Genomic DNA, 12,714 nt, shown 5'->3' on the forward strand with positions numbered 1-12,714 from the left:
TCTTTACAGTTGTCAGACACTGCAACTCTCCACAATTAACTGATCACTTTCTTGCCTTTGCCCTTTTATCTGTGAGCAAAAGGATTTCTGTGTACTGGGTCTGTACATCACATGTACTACATCTGCAGAGACTTTGTATAAATATAAATACAAATTAAACACGTATTTGCAAATAAAAATAATATTAAAATATAGAGAATCCTCTCCTACCCTGACAGGCAAAAATTCTGTTTGCTGAAGAGAAACAAAAGAGGGAAACTAAATGATATACCCAAAGTACTGAGGAAATTGAGAATCTGAGTAGAACTGTCTGGCTGCTGAAATCGTTGCCAATTATCAACATTTGCTATTTGGTTGAGAAAAATAACAGTTTAGAACTGAAGTGTTCAACCAAACCTGGAACATTGTAATGCAAATTCACACCTGTGGAGCATGTAACTACTCTTTATTTCATTGTAACTTGTTTTGTACTCTTGTGTGTTTAAGAAATAGAAAGTCTTGATATCCATGTTGTAAATTCATATTCAAAAGTATTTCCAGAAGCAGCTGTGTATTTCTGATACCTCTATATGAAAAATATTTGCTATCACCCCAGGACTAATGCTTAAAGAATATGCATGAGGGGAGAGGAGAGAACTCTACCAAGTGTGGTTTTAAAACACTGTTCAGGTCTCTGCAGTGGAATAATTTTTGATTACCCATGCATATCTGGAAGGATTATTTCATCTATTATGGAAGAAAAAAGTATGAGCAAGACTTGAGATTGATTCTTCTTAAACTCCTGTAGGAAAGCCCTGGTTGTTCTGAAGCAGTGCTGTTAGGAGCACTCTGGTGGAATAGAAGGCAGGAAATGCAGTAAAAATCCAAATTATGGCTCAGTTTTTCAGAGGTTCAACAACCCTTTTCTCTCTCTTTTTGTGTAGCCTCCGAGAAGGTTTGGGCAGGTGGTGTGTCTGTACCAGCCAGGCCCCCCCGTGCTGGTCAGCGAGGACTCCCCCAGCTCTCCGGGCCAGCAGTCCAACTTCCAGGTGCCCTTCAGTATGGCTGCTGACACGGAGCATTCGGCCAACAGCGAGGGAAGCCACGAGACCGGCGACTCTGGAAGGTTTTCTCATGAATCCAACGATGAGATACATCTCTCCTCTGTGACCAGTGCCACCCCTCCCACCACCAGTCCTTTTGTGAGCAGTGACTTGGGTACGAACGCGATGAGCCCGACCATCAGTGACTGCACAGAGTCTCCCCTGCTGTTTGCTGCTGACCAGACTCCTACCTCACCTCCTCAGATCCACCCTGCAGTGCAAAACTGACATCCTGGGGCCACACCAGACATTCTGACAGTGTATGTCTGTTCGAAGGACAATGAACAGGGAGCCAAAGTTTTATTGTGGAAAGCCTGACTAACCTAGCAGGTGATCCATATTTCTGTTGAATGTTTGTTTTGCCTTTTTTTTTTCTTGCTTTATTTTGATTTGGTTTTTTTTTTAAAACTCACTCATTTTGAATGTTCAGTGGTCAAAAAATGTGAAAGGAGTGAAGATTTCTGACTAAAGTTAAAAATATGTCACTGGAGCAAAGGGAAGGCTGTTGGCCCTTTTGCTGACTATCTACCTCAGTTTGCCGAGAGGTGAACTCTGAATGACGACTGCTTTACCTCATTTGTGTTCTAGTTGGTCTCAGCTATGGAACTGATGATACTTCCTAGTAATGTTGTTTTATTTTGAGTTTTTTGGGTTTGGTTTGGTTTTTCCCCCCCCCAGTTGTGTGTAGAATGTGTGTGTGTATGTGTGCGTGCATATGTATGTGCTCAGCGATCAGGGAGTTGTATAGGTTGGTGAACAAGATTGTTTAGCTGAAGCTCTGTCTTTGAAAAGAAGGAAACCTCAGAGTATAAAAAGTTAGGATTTCATGTGGTTGACACAGAGTATGTTAAAAACTGGGAAAACTGGAGCTTCCACATGTAGAGCCACATGAAATCTTTTGTACCTCTTGATTTCTTATAACCCCAGTAAGCCTAGGACAGTGCCTTTCCCCCAGAAACCTGTGCCAGCAACTGCTGACAGGATGTTTGCTATATCCTTAGGACTCTGGGACATGGTGGATTCCCCACAGTGTGACAAATGTTGCCCCTTTATTCACAGTTAAGGCTAAAAAGCATGGCAAAATGAAGAAGTACTCAGCATTTACAAACAGTGTGGCTTTGCCTGAGAGTTATGGAAAAGATAATAATGCTGAGTATTCCAGTATCACAGTACTTCTTAGCAATGGTGCCTTGCATTATATATTATGAAATTACTGATTTGCCTTATGCCTTTTTAGTATTCATAAAGTTGCTTTGGAGTACAGAAAGATGCCTTAAATCCTTCTTAGATTTTTTAAAGTAAACTGTATCATGAGTTTATAGTTCATTTTTACCCAGATTTGAGTGCTGATACGCACTGCTAGCATTGTAATGTCTCAGAGCTGTTGTTAGAATGCAACCCTGCTCCTTGCCTTCACCTAGTGTGCTATTAGCCAGGAATTTTAGCTCAGGGAGTTTACCACATGCCAATCTAAAACTCTTAGTAGGCTACCATGAGAAATAATAAAGCCAGAGCTTTAGTTGAAGAGTCTGTTTAAAGAGGTGAGTACTGCTACTGCCTCAAACCCATGCAATTCCTGTTTTATACTACCTCCTTTAAAAATTATTCTAGTGTTTTTTGGGTTTTGTTGATGTTGTTTTTTCCTGTACTCAGGGAACAGTTTGTTACTTTTAAGCTGCCTCACAGAAACGTGGAGCAAACTGACAGGGTATCGTTTTGTTTTTTAATAGGAGAGAGCGAGAGACAGGGAGGGGGCTGGAATCATCCAATGTTAGAAACTTGCCTGTATCTATATCCAGTCTTCTTCTCACTCCTCCTCTTTCCCTGTTTTACTTAAACATAAAAAAAAAAGAAAAAAAAAAGAAATAAAGAAAAGGAAAGGAAAAAAATTAGGCATATGTTTTTACTCAAAGAAAATGTTTAAAATGTAATGTGGTGAGAAATCAACCATAGGAACTCCTGGCTCTATTTAAGTCTGTCAGAACTCCATTGACTTTACTGGGGCTGAGATGTCACTCTCCAGGTGGGCCAGGCTGGCTCGTGTTGTTCCTCATGTATCAGTAGGAGGTGAGAAGTTGTTGGTAAGCCCTACTCTTCTGGTTGGTTTGTGCTGAGGAATCTGGCTCTGGTTGCTGGAGTTCTGTTTAGAACTGTTTGCTAGTTCACATTCACCTTCCATAACAGCGTTGATTCAAATGCTTTAAAAATGATCTTGTACCAAAGACTTTTCTGTAGAAGAGAAGGAAGCCACATATTGTCCAAAAATAATTAAACTAGGTAAAAAATTATAGGTTTGAAGAGCTGAATACATTTTATTGTATAAGTAGTTACTAACAAAAACCAATAGGGCTTCTTGATTGTAGTAGCCAATTGCATAGGTGAATTGTATGCTTCTACAATTTTAACTACCTTGTTGTTACAAGAGCCTTTAAAGAAAGTTATAATACCAGCAGATACCTCCAAAGAATTCCAAGTGTAATTTTTTTCTCCAGCATGTAGTTGATTAACAATACAGTATTAAGAAAAATATTTTTGAACAGTTTTTTATCTACTTGCTGAAGAAAAAGAAAACCTTTTCACCAAAGATTTATTTTTGGTCTTGTCAGGCAGAATGTTTAGTGTACAGCAGAGTACTCTTTCTAGTTAGGAAAAGTGTGAATTAATCAAAATTAGAGTAAGAATGTGTAACTGTAGCATGAAGTTTCACACTTCATCTTTCAGAGTAGCCTCTTTTGTTAGTCTCATTCAGAAAGAGCTGATATGCAGATGGTAACTGCTTCTCCAAAGACTTGTTTGCTGTAAGTACTGGTAATCAGATGTAATTTTATAACCTTCATTACAGGTAAATACTATAAATCCACTTTGCAGTTTAACCTATGGATGATTTGAGTGAAAAAGACTTCATATAAAATCTGTCAATCTTCTATAGATGCTCTAAGTTTAATAAGCCAAAGAGTTGAAAATACTCAGTGTATTAGAGACCAGAACTCTATTGATCACTTAATGTTTTATCAAGGTACTTCTTATCAGCAAATAAAGAAAACCAAAGATATTTAAGGTTACCTCAGCATATAGGCAAACTTAGTTAGGCATTAATTATTCTGTCTTTTTCTTTACTTTTATGTTAACCAAATATAATACACTTCTCCAGAACCCAGTCTACATTCATGTGCTTCCCTTTGGCACAGTCGTGATTGCTACAGAACAGAAAATATCCTCTCCTCAAAATTTATAGCCTAGCAGTAATATATCACAAGATTTTGTGGTAGAAAATTTGTCTTACAATTGAAAACTCCAACAAGGTAAGCAAAGGAATCTCCAGAAAAATTGTGTAGAAATCGATACTTTATTTATTGATCTCAATAGCAGAATCAATCCTTCATGATTGTAACAGTGCAGAAGTGGGCTCAGAGTTTAAATGCTTCACATCCTTGAAGCCAATACAGGTAATTATGAATATGGTATTACAGATAATAATTTTCTTAAAAATTTGTACCTGTGGCTGTCTAAGGAAAGGAGTTTTTTATATGTAAACGTCTTCATTCCATTTGCCTAGAAAGAGCTGGCAGAACACAGCAGGCAGACTGGTTTCAGGTTTTCCAGGTTTTTTTTTTTCTTGGTTATGTCTGTAGAAACTGGATCCTGGAGAAAAAAAAATAATTTCTTAATTATGAGTTTTTCTAAATATGTTCTGAAAGATGAACATAAATGTGGAATTTAGTGTTACACTATGAGAATTGATTTTGTTTAACTGCACTGAGAACTAAGGAGCCATGGCTGGTGTAATGAGTGTATATGCAACCCTCGTGTTTTAAAAAAAAGAGCAAAAATCATGTGACTTGAAAAGCATCAAAACTTAAAGAGGAAACCTTGAAAGCTGACTTACCACGCTAATCATGTTTCTAAGTGAGCACTCTGCCCTTCAGCTGCAACAGCAATGCCTGTTCTGCAGAACCTGGATCCAAACCTAAGTGCTCAATCTGCCCACAGTTACACTTGTGTACTTTCTTCATATTTAACAAATAAAAAATATTCTCATCTTTCAGGAATTATCTAAGAAAATTGGGAATGTGTATGCTGTGTAGAACAGGGCATATCAGTTGATTATTTTTGTAATAGTTCTGATTTTGTAAGAGAAAACTAAAAAATCTGCATATCACTTTCAGTAATTTCCTATATTAGCTCTGTGTTTTCTGTATAACTATGAAAAGGGTATCAAGAGATTGCTTTGCCTGGTTTTAATTATTCTTATAGTTCATTCTCTGGGTTTAGTCTCATGTTTTAGACTATGAGCTTCATCTTGTTTGCTTTATTCAAATAAGGGCCATCATCCTGTTTCTTTTTAAGCCAATGGGAGAATTAATTTGTATTTCAGTTTGCACGGTCGGGACAGACAAAATAAGCTTTTTGTTTGGTTGGTTTTTAAATCTCCACTGTATTATTATTTTAGAAGGACAGAATTCTTAAATGGTTAAAACTCCCATTGGCTTAAGGTTTTGTTGTGTTGGGCCCTCTGGTTCCACTGCGAGTTGGGCTCCTTCGAATTAAGTTTTCTGGTTTTCATGATTGCATATACCCACATTGCACCTGCCTGGTGTGTTTTCAGTGAAGACTGACTGTATATGAAAAACTGACTTATACAAATGTTGCTTTTTGATTGTTTGGCTTTTGGTTTTTGGTTGGTTTTTTTTTGTTTGTTTGTTTTTTTAAGTTGTGAATGACTTGCCAGTGTAGGAGCCAGGTATGTATCTCATATTGTGGTGTTCTGGATCCTTTCACTCCGTGTGCCATTTTCTTCTAAGGGCAGCAATAGGTGACTGGCTAATGGAGGATGGAGCTGAATTGTATTAATTTTATATTTGTCTCAGGGGATCAGCTCTGTGAATTCCATTGGGTGAGGGAAGCTAATGTTTGCCCTGATTTGAATGTAACTTTTTAATGTCCTTTAAAAACTATTTTGTTTAATAATGTGGATTTGTTTTTCTTTTTCTAGCATCCTAGTAAATGTTACCTAGTGTGTTGGTTCATTTTTCCCCTCCAGGGTTGTTTATATACTACCCCAAGGTCATGCCAAAAAGTAATAGAAGTTTAAATGCCAAATGTTTATGGAACTGCTGTCTAAATACTGATTGATTGCACAGTTGAAATAAAAGTTTTCCTTAGTAAAAGTGCTACTTGCTGAATACTTTATTTTCAGTGTGTCTGAGGAGTGGCTCAAAGCAAAGAAGTTGTAACTACAATGCCTCATTTCAGGCTGGGCAGATAGGGAGATGTTGGCACTTGAAGTCATAAAATGAGGTAGAGAGTAAACTGCACGTGCCTTATTATTTAAATTCATAGAACTTTCCCAAGCATGTATTCATTTATCACTTATGTACCTGGAATTATTCCCACTTAAAACCTCTTGTGTCCCGCTACTGTTGAACACCCATGCATGATCTCTGCTTTGGCTTCACCTTTTCCTCCCCACATAGAAGATGGTATTTGAACCTCTCTCTCCACATACCTGCATGCTGGAGCCCCAGGTAAACACGTTCACATTTGACAGAGACATCATATTGTTTCTACCTGAAAGTGGAGTGTAAGCTTTATTTCAATCCCATAGTTTAAATCTCATTTACATAGGAATGCACCATTAAGGCATACAGAAAATGCAAATAATTCAGAATCTAGCTGTGCCTTAGTGAAAGGGATGCCATGCATGGATATCGCTAGTCCACAGGATCTCCCTTGGCTGGCAATAGAGGCCTAGGGGGCTGACACACATTTGGCTGCCAGCTGCTCTCTGGGAGACTCCTGCCCATTCTTGGGTGGGAATCCCCATTTGCCCTGCGAGAACCAGCTGAGAGGGTTTTCTGGCAGTGCTGCCAAGTGGTCCATGTTCCTCAAGGTTTCACCAGAGAGATGGCTCAAATGTCACTGGAAGTTGACCAAAATTCCAGGTGGGTCCAGGGGATGCTAGATACTGTAATCATCTGCAGTTTAGAAGGGTGAAAGTGAATTTCTGTGTGCGATAGAAGACAATGTTTCCTGTTACACTCCTCCATGGGACATTTTAAATCAGTGCCCAGTACAATGGAGTCTACTTTACTTGGAAATAGACTGGGGACTCCCCAGAGTTCATGTTAATAGAACGGGTTTGAATTTCCTTTTATCTGCATGGCAATAGACTGGGAAAAAATGATTTTCATGAGTAAAGCAGCAGATTTCTGGCTAGACTGCCAGGCGATTGCACCACATGAAAGCAAGAAAAGTGTTGCATACACTACAGTTCACTACAGCTTTTTAACAATTTGCATTTTGGTGTGCTGATCTAGGAGATTAACCCCTCTGGCTTGCTGAAATCTATCACCAGGGAACGAGTGACAGCTCAGTCTATGCTGCCTCCTCGCTTTTTGCAGTTTACAGACATATTAGCTTAAAACAATCCCACTGAACTACTTGCTCATAGCCTTCCCTGTATTAGGTTATGCAATTGAAGTTGGAAGTAAGATAGTTTACAGCACAGACTGTAAAATAATGAAAAAAAAATCCATTAAAAATTAAACATGTTAGCAACCGTCATGCTTTGGAATAGATCCTGAATATTTAAAAGTCAGTAACAGCTTGCTCAGTCTCTACCAAATAAGACAATCTGGCTTTGCTTTACACAAAATCCACAGTCAAGGCAGAATGAATCCCTTGAGATCAAGATTTCCAGCTTCAAAGGGTAAGTTAACTCCAGGCTCGAGTTCTAAGTATTTCAATTAAAATTCTTCTGCCAAATCAAAAGCAAGACAACCTCTAGTTCATAATAGGAAGAATTCTGATACTGGCTTTTACAACACTTTACAGAAAAATAACTACATTAAAGAGGAAAGCAGTCTCATTTTTAATATACTGCATCTGTAGCTTTGTGATCTACGCAGAGTAAGATAACACTAGTGAAGCAGGTCAGCATGTCGGAAGCCACTGTAGCACAGCCTGCAATCACCAGCAGTACCCAGGGGTTCACCTGTGCCGTTGTGAAGACTCAGAAGTCACCTCCATGATGAGGTTTTGAGCCCTGGCCAGAGACGGGAGCAGCACACTGGCACTCAGCAGTGCCATATCCCGTGCTTTAGAAGTCTCACCCCAAGTTAGGAGGCTGCCGTTTGTAGTTGGGTTGACTGAAAAACAGCCTTTTAATAGGAGCACTCTGCAGCTTGGTTTAGCATTCAACAGGGTTTTAAGAGTTTGTGATGGTGTTCCTTTTCTGTAGCTCAGCTGGGCAAAAACTTAGAGCCCAGCCCTGCGGTTGCAGATAACTAAATTATAGGATCCCTGTAGGAACATCTCTATAGTATCCCAAAACTTCTGCCTCTAAACTTCAGATTTGGAATCATCCCCATTAGACATAATACATGTCAAGCAATTTGGTGTTTGTGGACAGATAGTGCATGTATTTTAAATAATTAGTTCCACATTCTTTTCTTGAAATCCTGGATTTCATGTGAATTTTAGCCTGGGGATTAAGGAAGCTGCTCTCAATTGTAATGGGGGAGCGCAGCATCTATGTAACTAGGTCATGGTGTACTTAGGCATATTTAGTGATCTGTTCTTGTGTTCTTCCCTACTTTTGTTGCACAATAAACAAAGGAGATAACTAAGTTGGATTTGTTAGCTCCTCTTAAAGGATGTCGGAATGCTGAGATTTCATAGTGGAGTTTTTTTACTGGATTTTCTAACAATGTTTGTAATATATTTCCTTTATTTGAGGTTTTGTAAGTGATGCAGTGTAGGAATTAAATGCTTGCCTCTCTTTTCATCAGACCATGATAAATAGGAAAATTCAAAGGATTCAAGACAATGATCCAGAAAGTGCAAGAAATTGCATTTCTGTCCTTTCCCCACAGAGTGTCCCCATTTCACTATTCGTTGCTCAACAGGCGACCACCTCTTTGAGTAGATAGTTATCCATTTTTCAGAGAAGCCCACAAAGGTTTGTTTAACATAAATTTTTCCTTTTCTCAAATTTATTATATTGGTGTTAACATGGCAAACTGAAAGTTCCTTTTTACTTATTATAAAGGTTTTACGTTCCTTGTCGACTTGAAGATCAAATGAGGTTTTTTAATGCATATATGTATATACACACACTGGATTTCTTTCAAAAGTCAAAACTTTTGTACTTTGGTGTTTATATAAATATATATATATATACAATAATTAAATGTAAGTTCCTAGTCAATATCATATTCGTATTGTAATAGTTTAGCTACTATTTAATTTTATATATTGATATATAATTTTATACTTTATAACTTTTGGAAAATTGTAGGCTTTAACTTTATAAGTTGTGTTGTTGGCAAGAGTGCATGAAAGTTGCTTTTTTTCTGAAATACCTGAGCAAATACATATTTTAACTACAAGCTGAAAAAGGTAAGTGTGCACTCAAAAAAAAAAATCAATTAGTCTTGCTCAGTTTCAGAACTAAGAGCTTGCTTTGAACTTTAAAAATTTTGTTCCAGTATAGCTATGACACTGGAGTGCCCTTTGTACACATTTCTGAGACATTTTTTGATCAGTCCTCTAATAACTTGTCTTGCAAAGCTTAGAAAAATGTGTTCCATCAGCCAATGATTTGCCTTGTGATTAGACAAAGGCATGATCATTCTCAGACTTGTGTCTGAGAAAACTAATGCAATGGACTACAGAAAAAAATCTTACGCTCTTTCATGGGCCAATTAATAAACCACTTTTTCCCTACTAACAGTTTTATATTCATTTCAGATTAAAGTTGAAACATGAATAAACAGTTATTAGATTTTGTTTTGTATTTTATATTTTGTGGCTGAACGGCTAATGCAGGAGTTTAGACAGTTTTAATTTTTGTTGATTAAAAGCAGAAACAAAACAGACGTGGGTTGGTGAGACCTGGTTTCCATCACCAGAACAGATGTAGTGTTCACCAGTAGGGGAGCAGCTTGCACTGAAATAGCTTCCACGACTTGAGCTCAGACTGTTTCACTTACAGTTACAACCCCTCAGATGGGCAGAGAGATGCTCTACATCTGACAGACCCAGAAGGGACCTGGTTAACACATTTTCCCAAAGCAGTATCAGCTGCATAACCAGCCAGACTAAAAAGGCATGAAAAGCACATCTCAGTGTGACTTATAAACATGCACATGTTTAGTTTTGCTACTAACAAAGGGAGGTGTGGAGGACGAGAAAAAACGAGTGTGGAGGAAGAGGTGTAACTCCAGCAGAACAACAAAACCAGGTTTTTATTGTTGTCTCGGGCTTGACAGACTCTCCCTCCAGCCTTGATAAACAGTCCTATTTATCACTGCAGTGCTGTGAGACGTGTACAAGACTGTAGAGTTAGCACTTAAAGTTGTGTGACATGAAAAGAAAGCCTTTAGAAAAATGAATGATTGTATTTTTTCCCTCATAGCAGGTAGGGCAATCAAATCTACTGATGCTGGAATACTTTTATGGGCTAAGATGATCGTAATCCAGATTTCATTAAATGTGTCCCTTTTTTCCAGCTCAACACATTCTGTCCAGGTGGCAGAGACTACTGGCTGCTCAACTTTTGGGTCTATATGCCAGAAAACCTGCACAGGTGCTGCTGGATGCCATACCTTGGCACTGCCTTTCTGCAGGATCCTGCTGGACTCCCAGGTCCATGTCCATTGCACAGGGGTCCATTTCTGTCTTGCTATGTAGGGAATCTCCTGCAATGAGTTGATAAATGACAGTAAAGCTCTATGTGCTTTATTTTAGAACATATTTGGCTTACATGAGAGAAAAACTTCTGTATTTTCCCCTAGTACTGGAAGTGGCAGAGTTATACAGTTCAGTCAGTTTCTGACTTTTTCCCTTCTGATGTTATGCTTGCTTTTTTTTGCTTTTCTAATTTTATTCCTCTGACACGACATCTTGGCCCCCATAAATTCAAATAGAAAAACATCTTTCACTTTTTCCCTTTCTAAATTCCATAAATTCCTCTGAGGTGTTTATATTTTTTCCATTAGCACGTTTGCATACAATCATACCTTGTCAAAATGGGCTTCTATGCTCTGCTACTCTCTGCTCCTGAGATTTGCAGTAGATACATGTGAGAAGATGCAGTGTTTTTGTTTTTTGTTTTTAAGTGTTAATGCTGTATTGTGGATCCATATTTCATTGATATTTCTCTCCTGAAACTGTAATGCAATGTTGAATGTTCAGATGCTACGACAACGATCGGTAAAAAAACTTCCTTTGCCTTCTGGTAGTTTGTACAGAAAGACTCAGTAGCCTTCTTTTCAACCTGAATTCAGAAGGAAAAGAACCTAGAAGTTATCAAACCAGCTCCTCTGTACTTAATAACATTTGTAGGTCTGAATCACTTAGTTGAAGTTACTGTTATCTCACCAAAGCCACCCTTTTTACAGTCAGAGTAAGTTCTGAAATACTGAACAACAGTATTTGTTCACAACTGGCCGGGAAGAAGAGCTTTCTGTGTGGTTGGTTATTGTTAAAAAGAAGAAAATTATTTCAGAATGACAGAATCATTACAGTTCAGAGGACCTTGGCAGTCTTGTCTTTGAGTCCAGCCTCCTGCACAAAGCAAGGTTAACATTGAACTTGGGCCAGGCTCTTCTGAGTTTTGCCCAGTCGGGTCCTGAAAACCTCCCAGAATGGAGGTTATACAAATTCTTTAGTTTCTTGTCCCAAAGCTGGCTTAGCCTCAGAAAAATACCTACCCCCACTCCCAGCCAGTTGGAGGCTCATTTGAAATTGAGTCTCATTTTTCTGTCACACTCTTCTGTTAAGAGCTTTGTCTCTCTTTCCTTGGTAACTTCCATTAAGCTGTTGGAAGGTTGCCACTAGCTACCCCTAAACTTTCTTAATTAATGTCAGCTTTTGAGAGGAAGAGGAGTAATTTTAAGGACAACCAAGGAGCAGTGTTCCAAGGAGCAGTGAGGCTTATCCGGTGGAGAACTTCCATAGACTTTTGGGGAATATTTGAGATGATGGTGTAGGCACCTGAGCCAGCAAATAAGTTCATCTCAGATATTGCATCAACTATTTCCAGTGAGGGTTTAGAAGTATAAAGTTGATCCAACAGGATTCTCAGACTGCTCACAAAAGACCTGAGTACAAGTTAAGGCTGAATTTGGCTGAACAGCAAAACAGACATAATTTTTTTGCAACTAGAGCACTGGGTTAAATCTGAATTCCCAGCTCCCATTTCTGATGCAGACAATCTCCCTGTAGGAACCTTTATAGACTCAGTGACATCAATCTGCGCATCCATAATTACAGTCTACATGCCATTACACGGCAGCCGTGCACAGAGCTCGTGCAGCCCTGGGAGAATCAGCCAGGCCTGCAGCAAGCTCCGGCACAGAAAATGCAAATCTCTTTGCAGATACGGCACATCTCCCTCCAAATATAGATGAGCTCACACCCACCCTGCTAATAACAGGCTATACTTCTCTTCAGTAAGATTACACAAAATTAAGCAGGAGATCCCATGAGGACATTGGCAGTACGCTGTACTTCGAGGTACACGTGTTCTGGGATCGCTGCAAAGTGAGAGACTGTGGACAAATAAAAGTGGTGTCTAGGGAAGCACTGAAATCGACATAAATTGAATTACTTTCTCCACTTTATTTAG

General features: G+C 38.7%; 1 protein-coding gene across 1 annotated transcript in view; it reads left to right on the forward strand.

Moving 5' to 3' along the window:
- The window catches only part of PRTG (protogenin), an 82,379-nt gene extending 76,126 nt beyond the window's left edge, over positions 1–6,253 (forward strand). Inside the window, exon 21 of the mRNA XM_064668722.1 lies at positions 924–6,253. Coding sequence (XP_064524792.1) covers positions 924–1,310 — 387 coding nt within the window. The 3' untranslated portion in view covers positions 1,311–6,253. The remainder of the gene's footprint in view (positions 1–923) is intronic.
- The last annotated feature ends 6,461 nt before the right edge of the window (positions 6,254–12,714 follow it).

Source organism: Pseudopipra pipra, chromosome 12 (genome assembly GCF_036250125.1).
Source record: "Pseudopipra pipra isolate bDixPip1 chromosome 12, bDixPip1.hap1, whole genome shotgun sequence".
Classification (NCBI taxonomy): domain Eukaryota; kingdom Metazoa; phylum Chordata; class Aves; order Passeriformes; family Pipridae; genus Pseudopipra; species Pseudopipra pipra.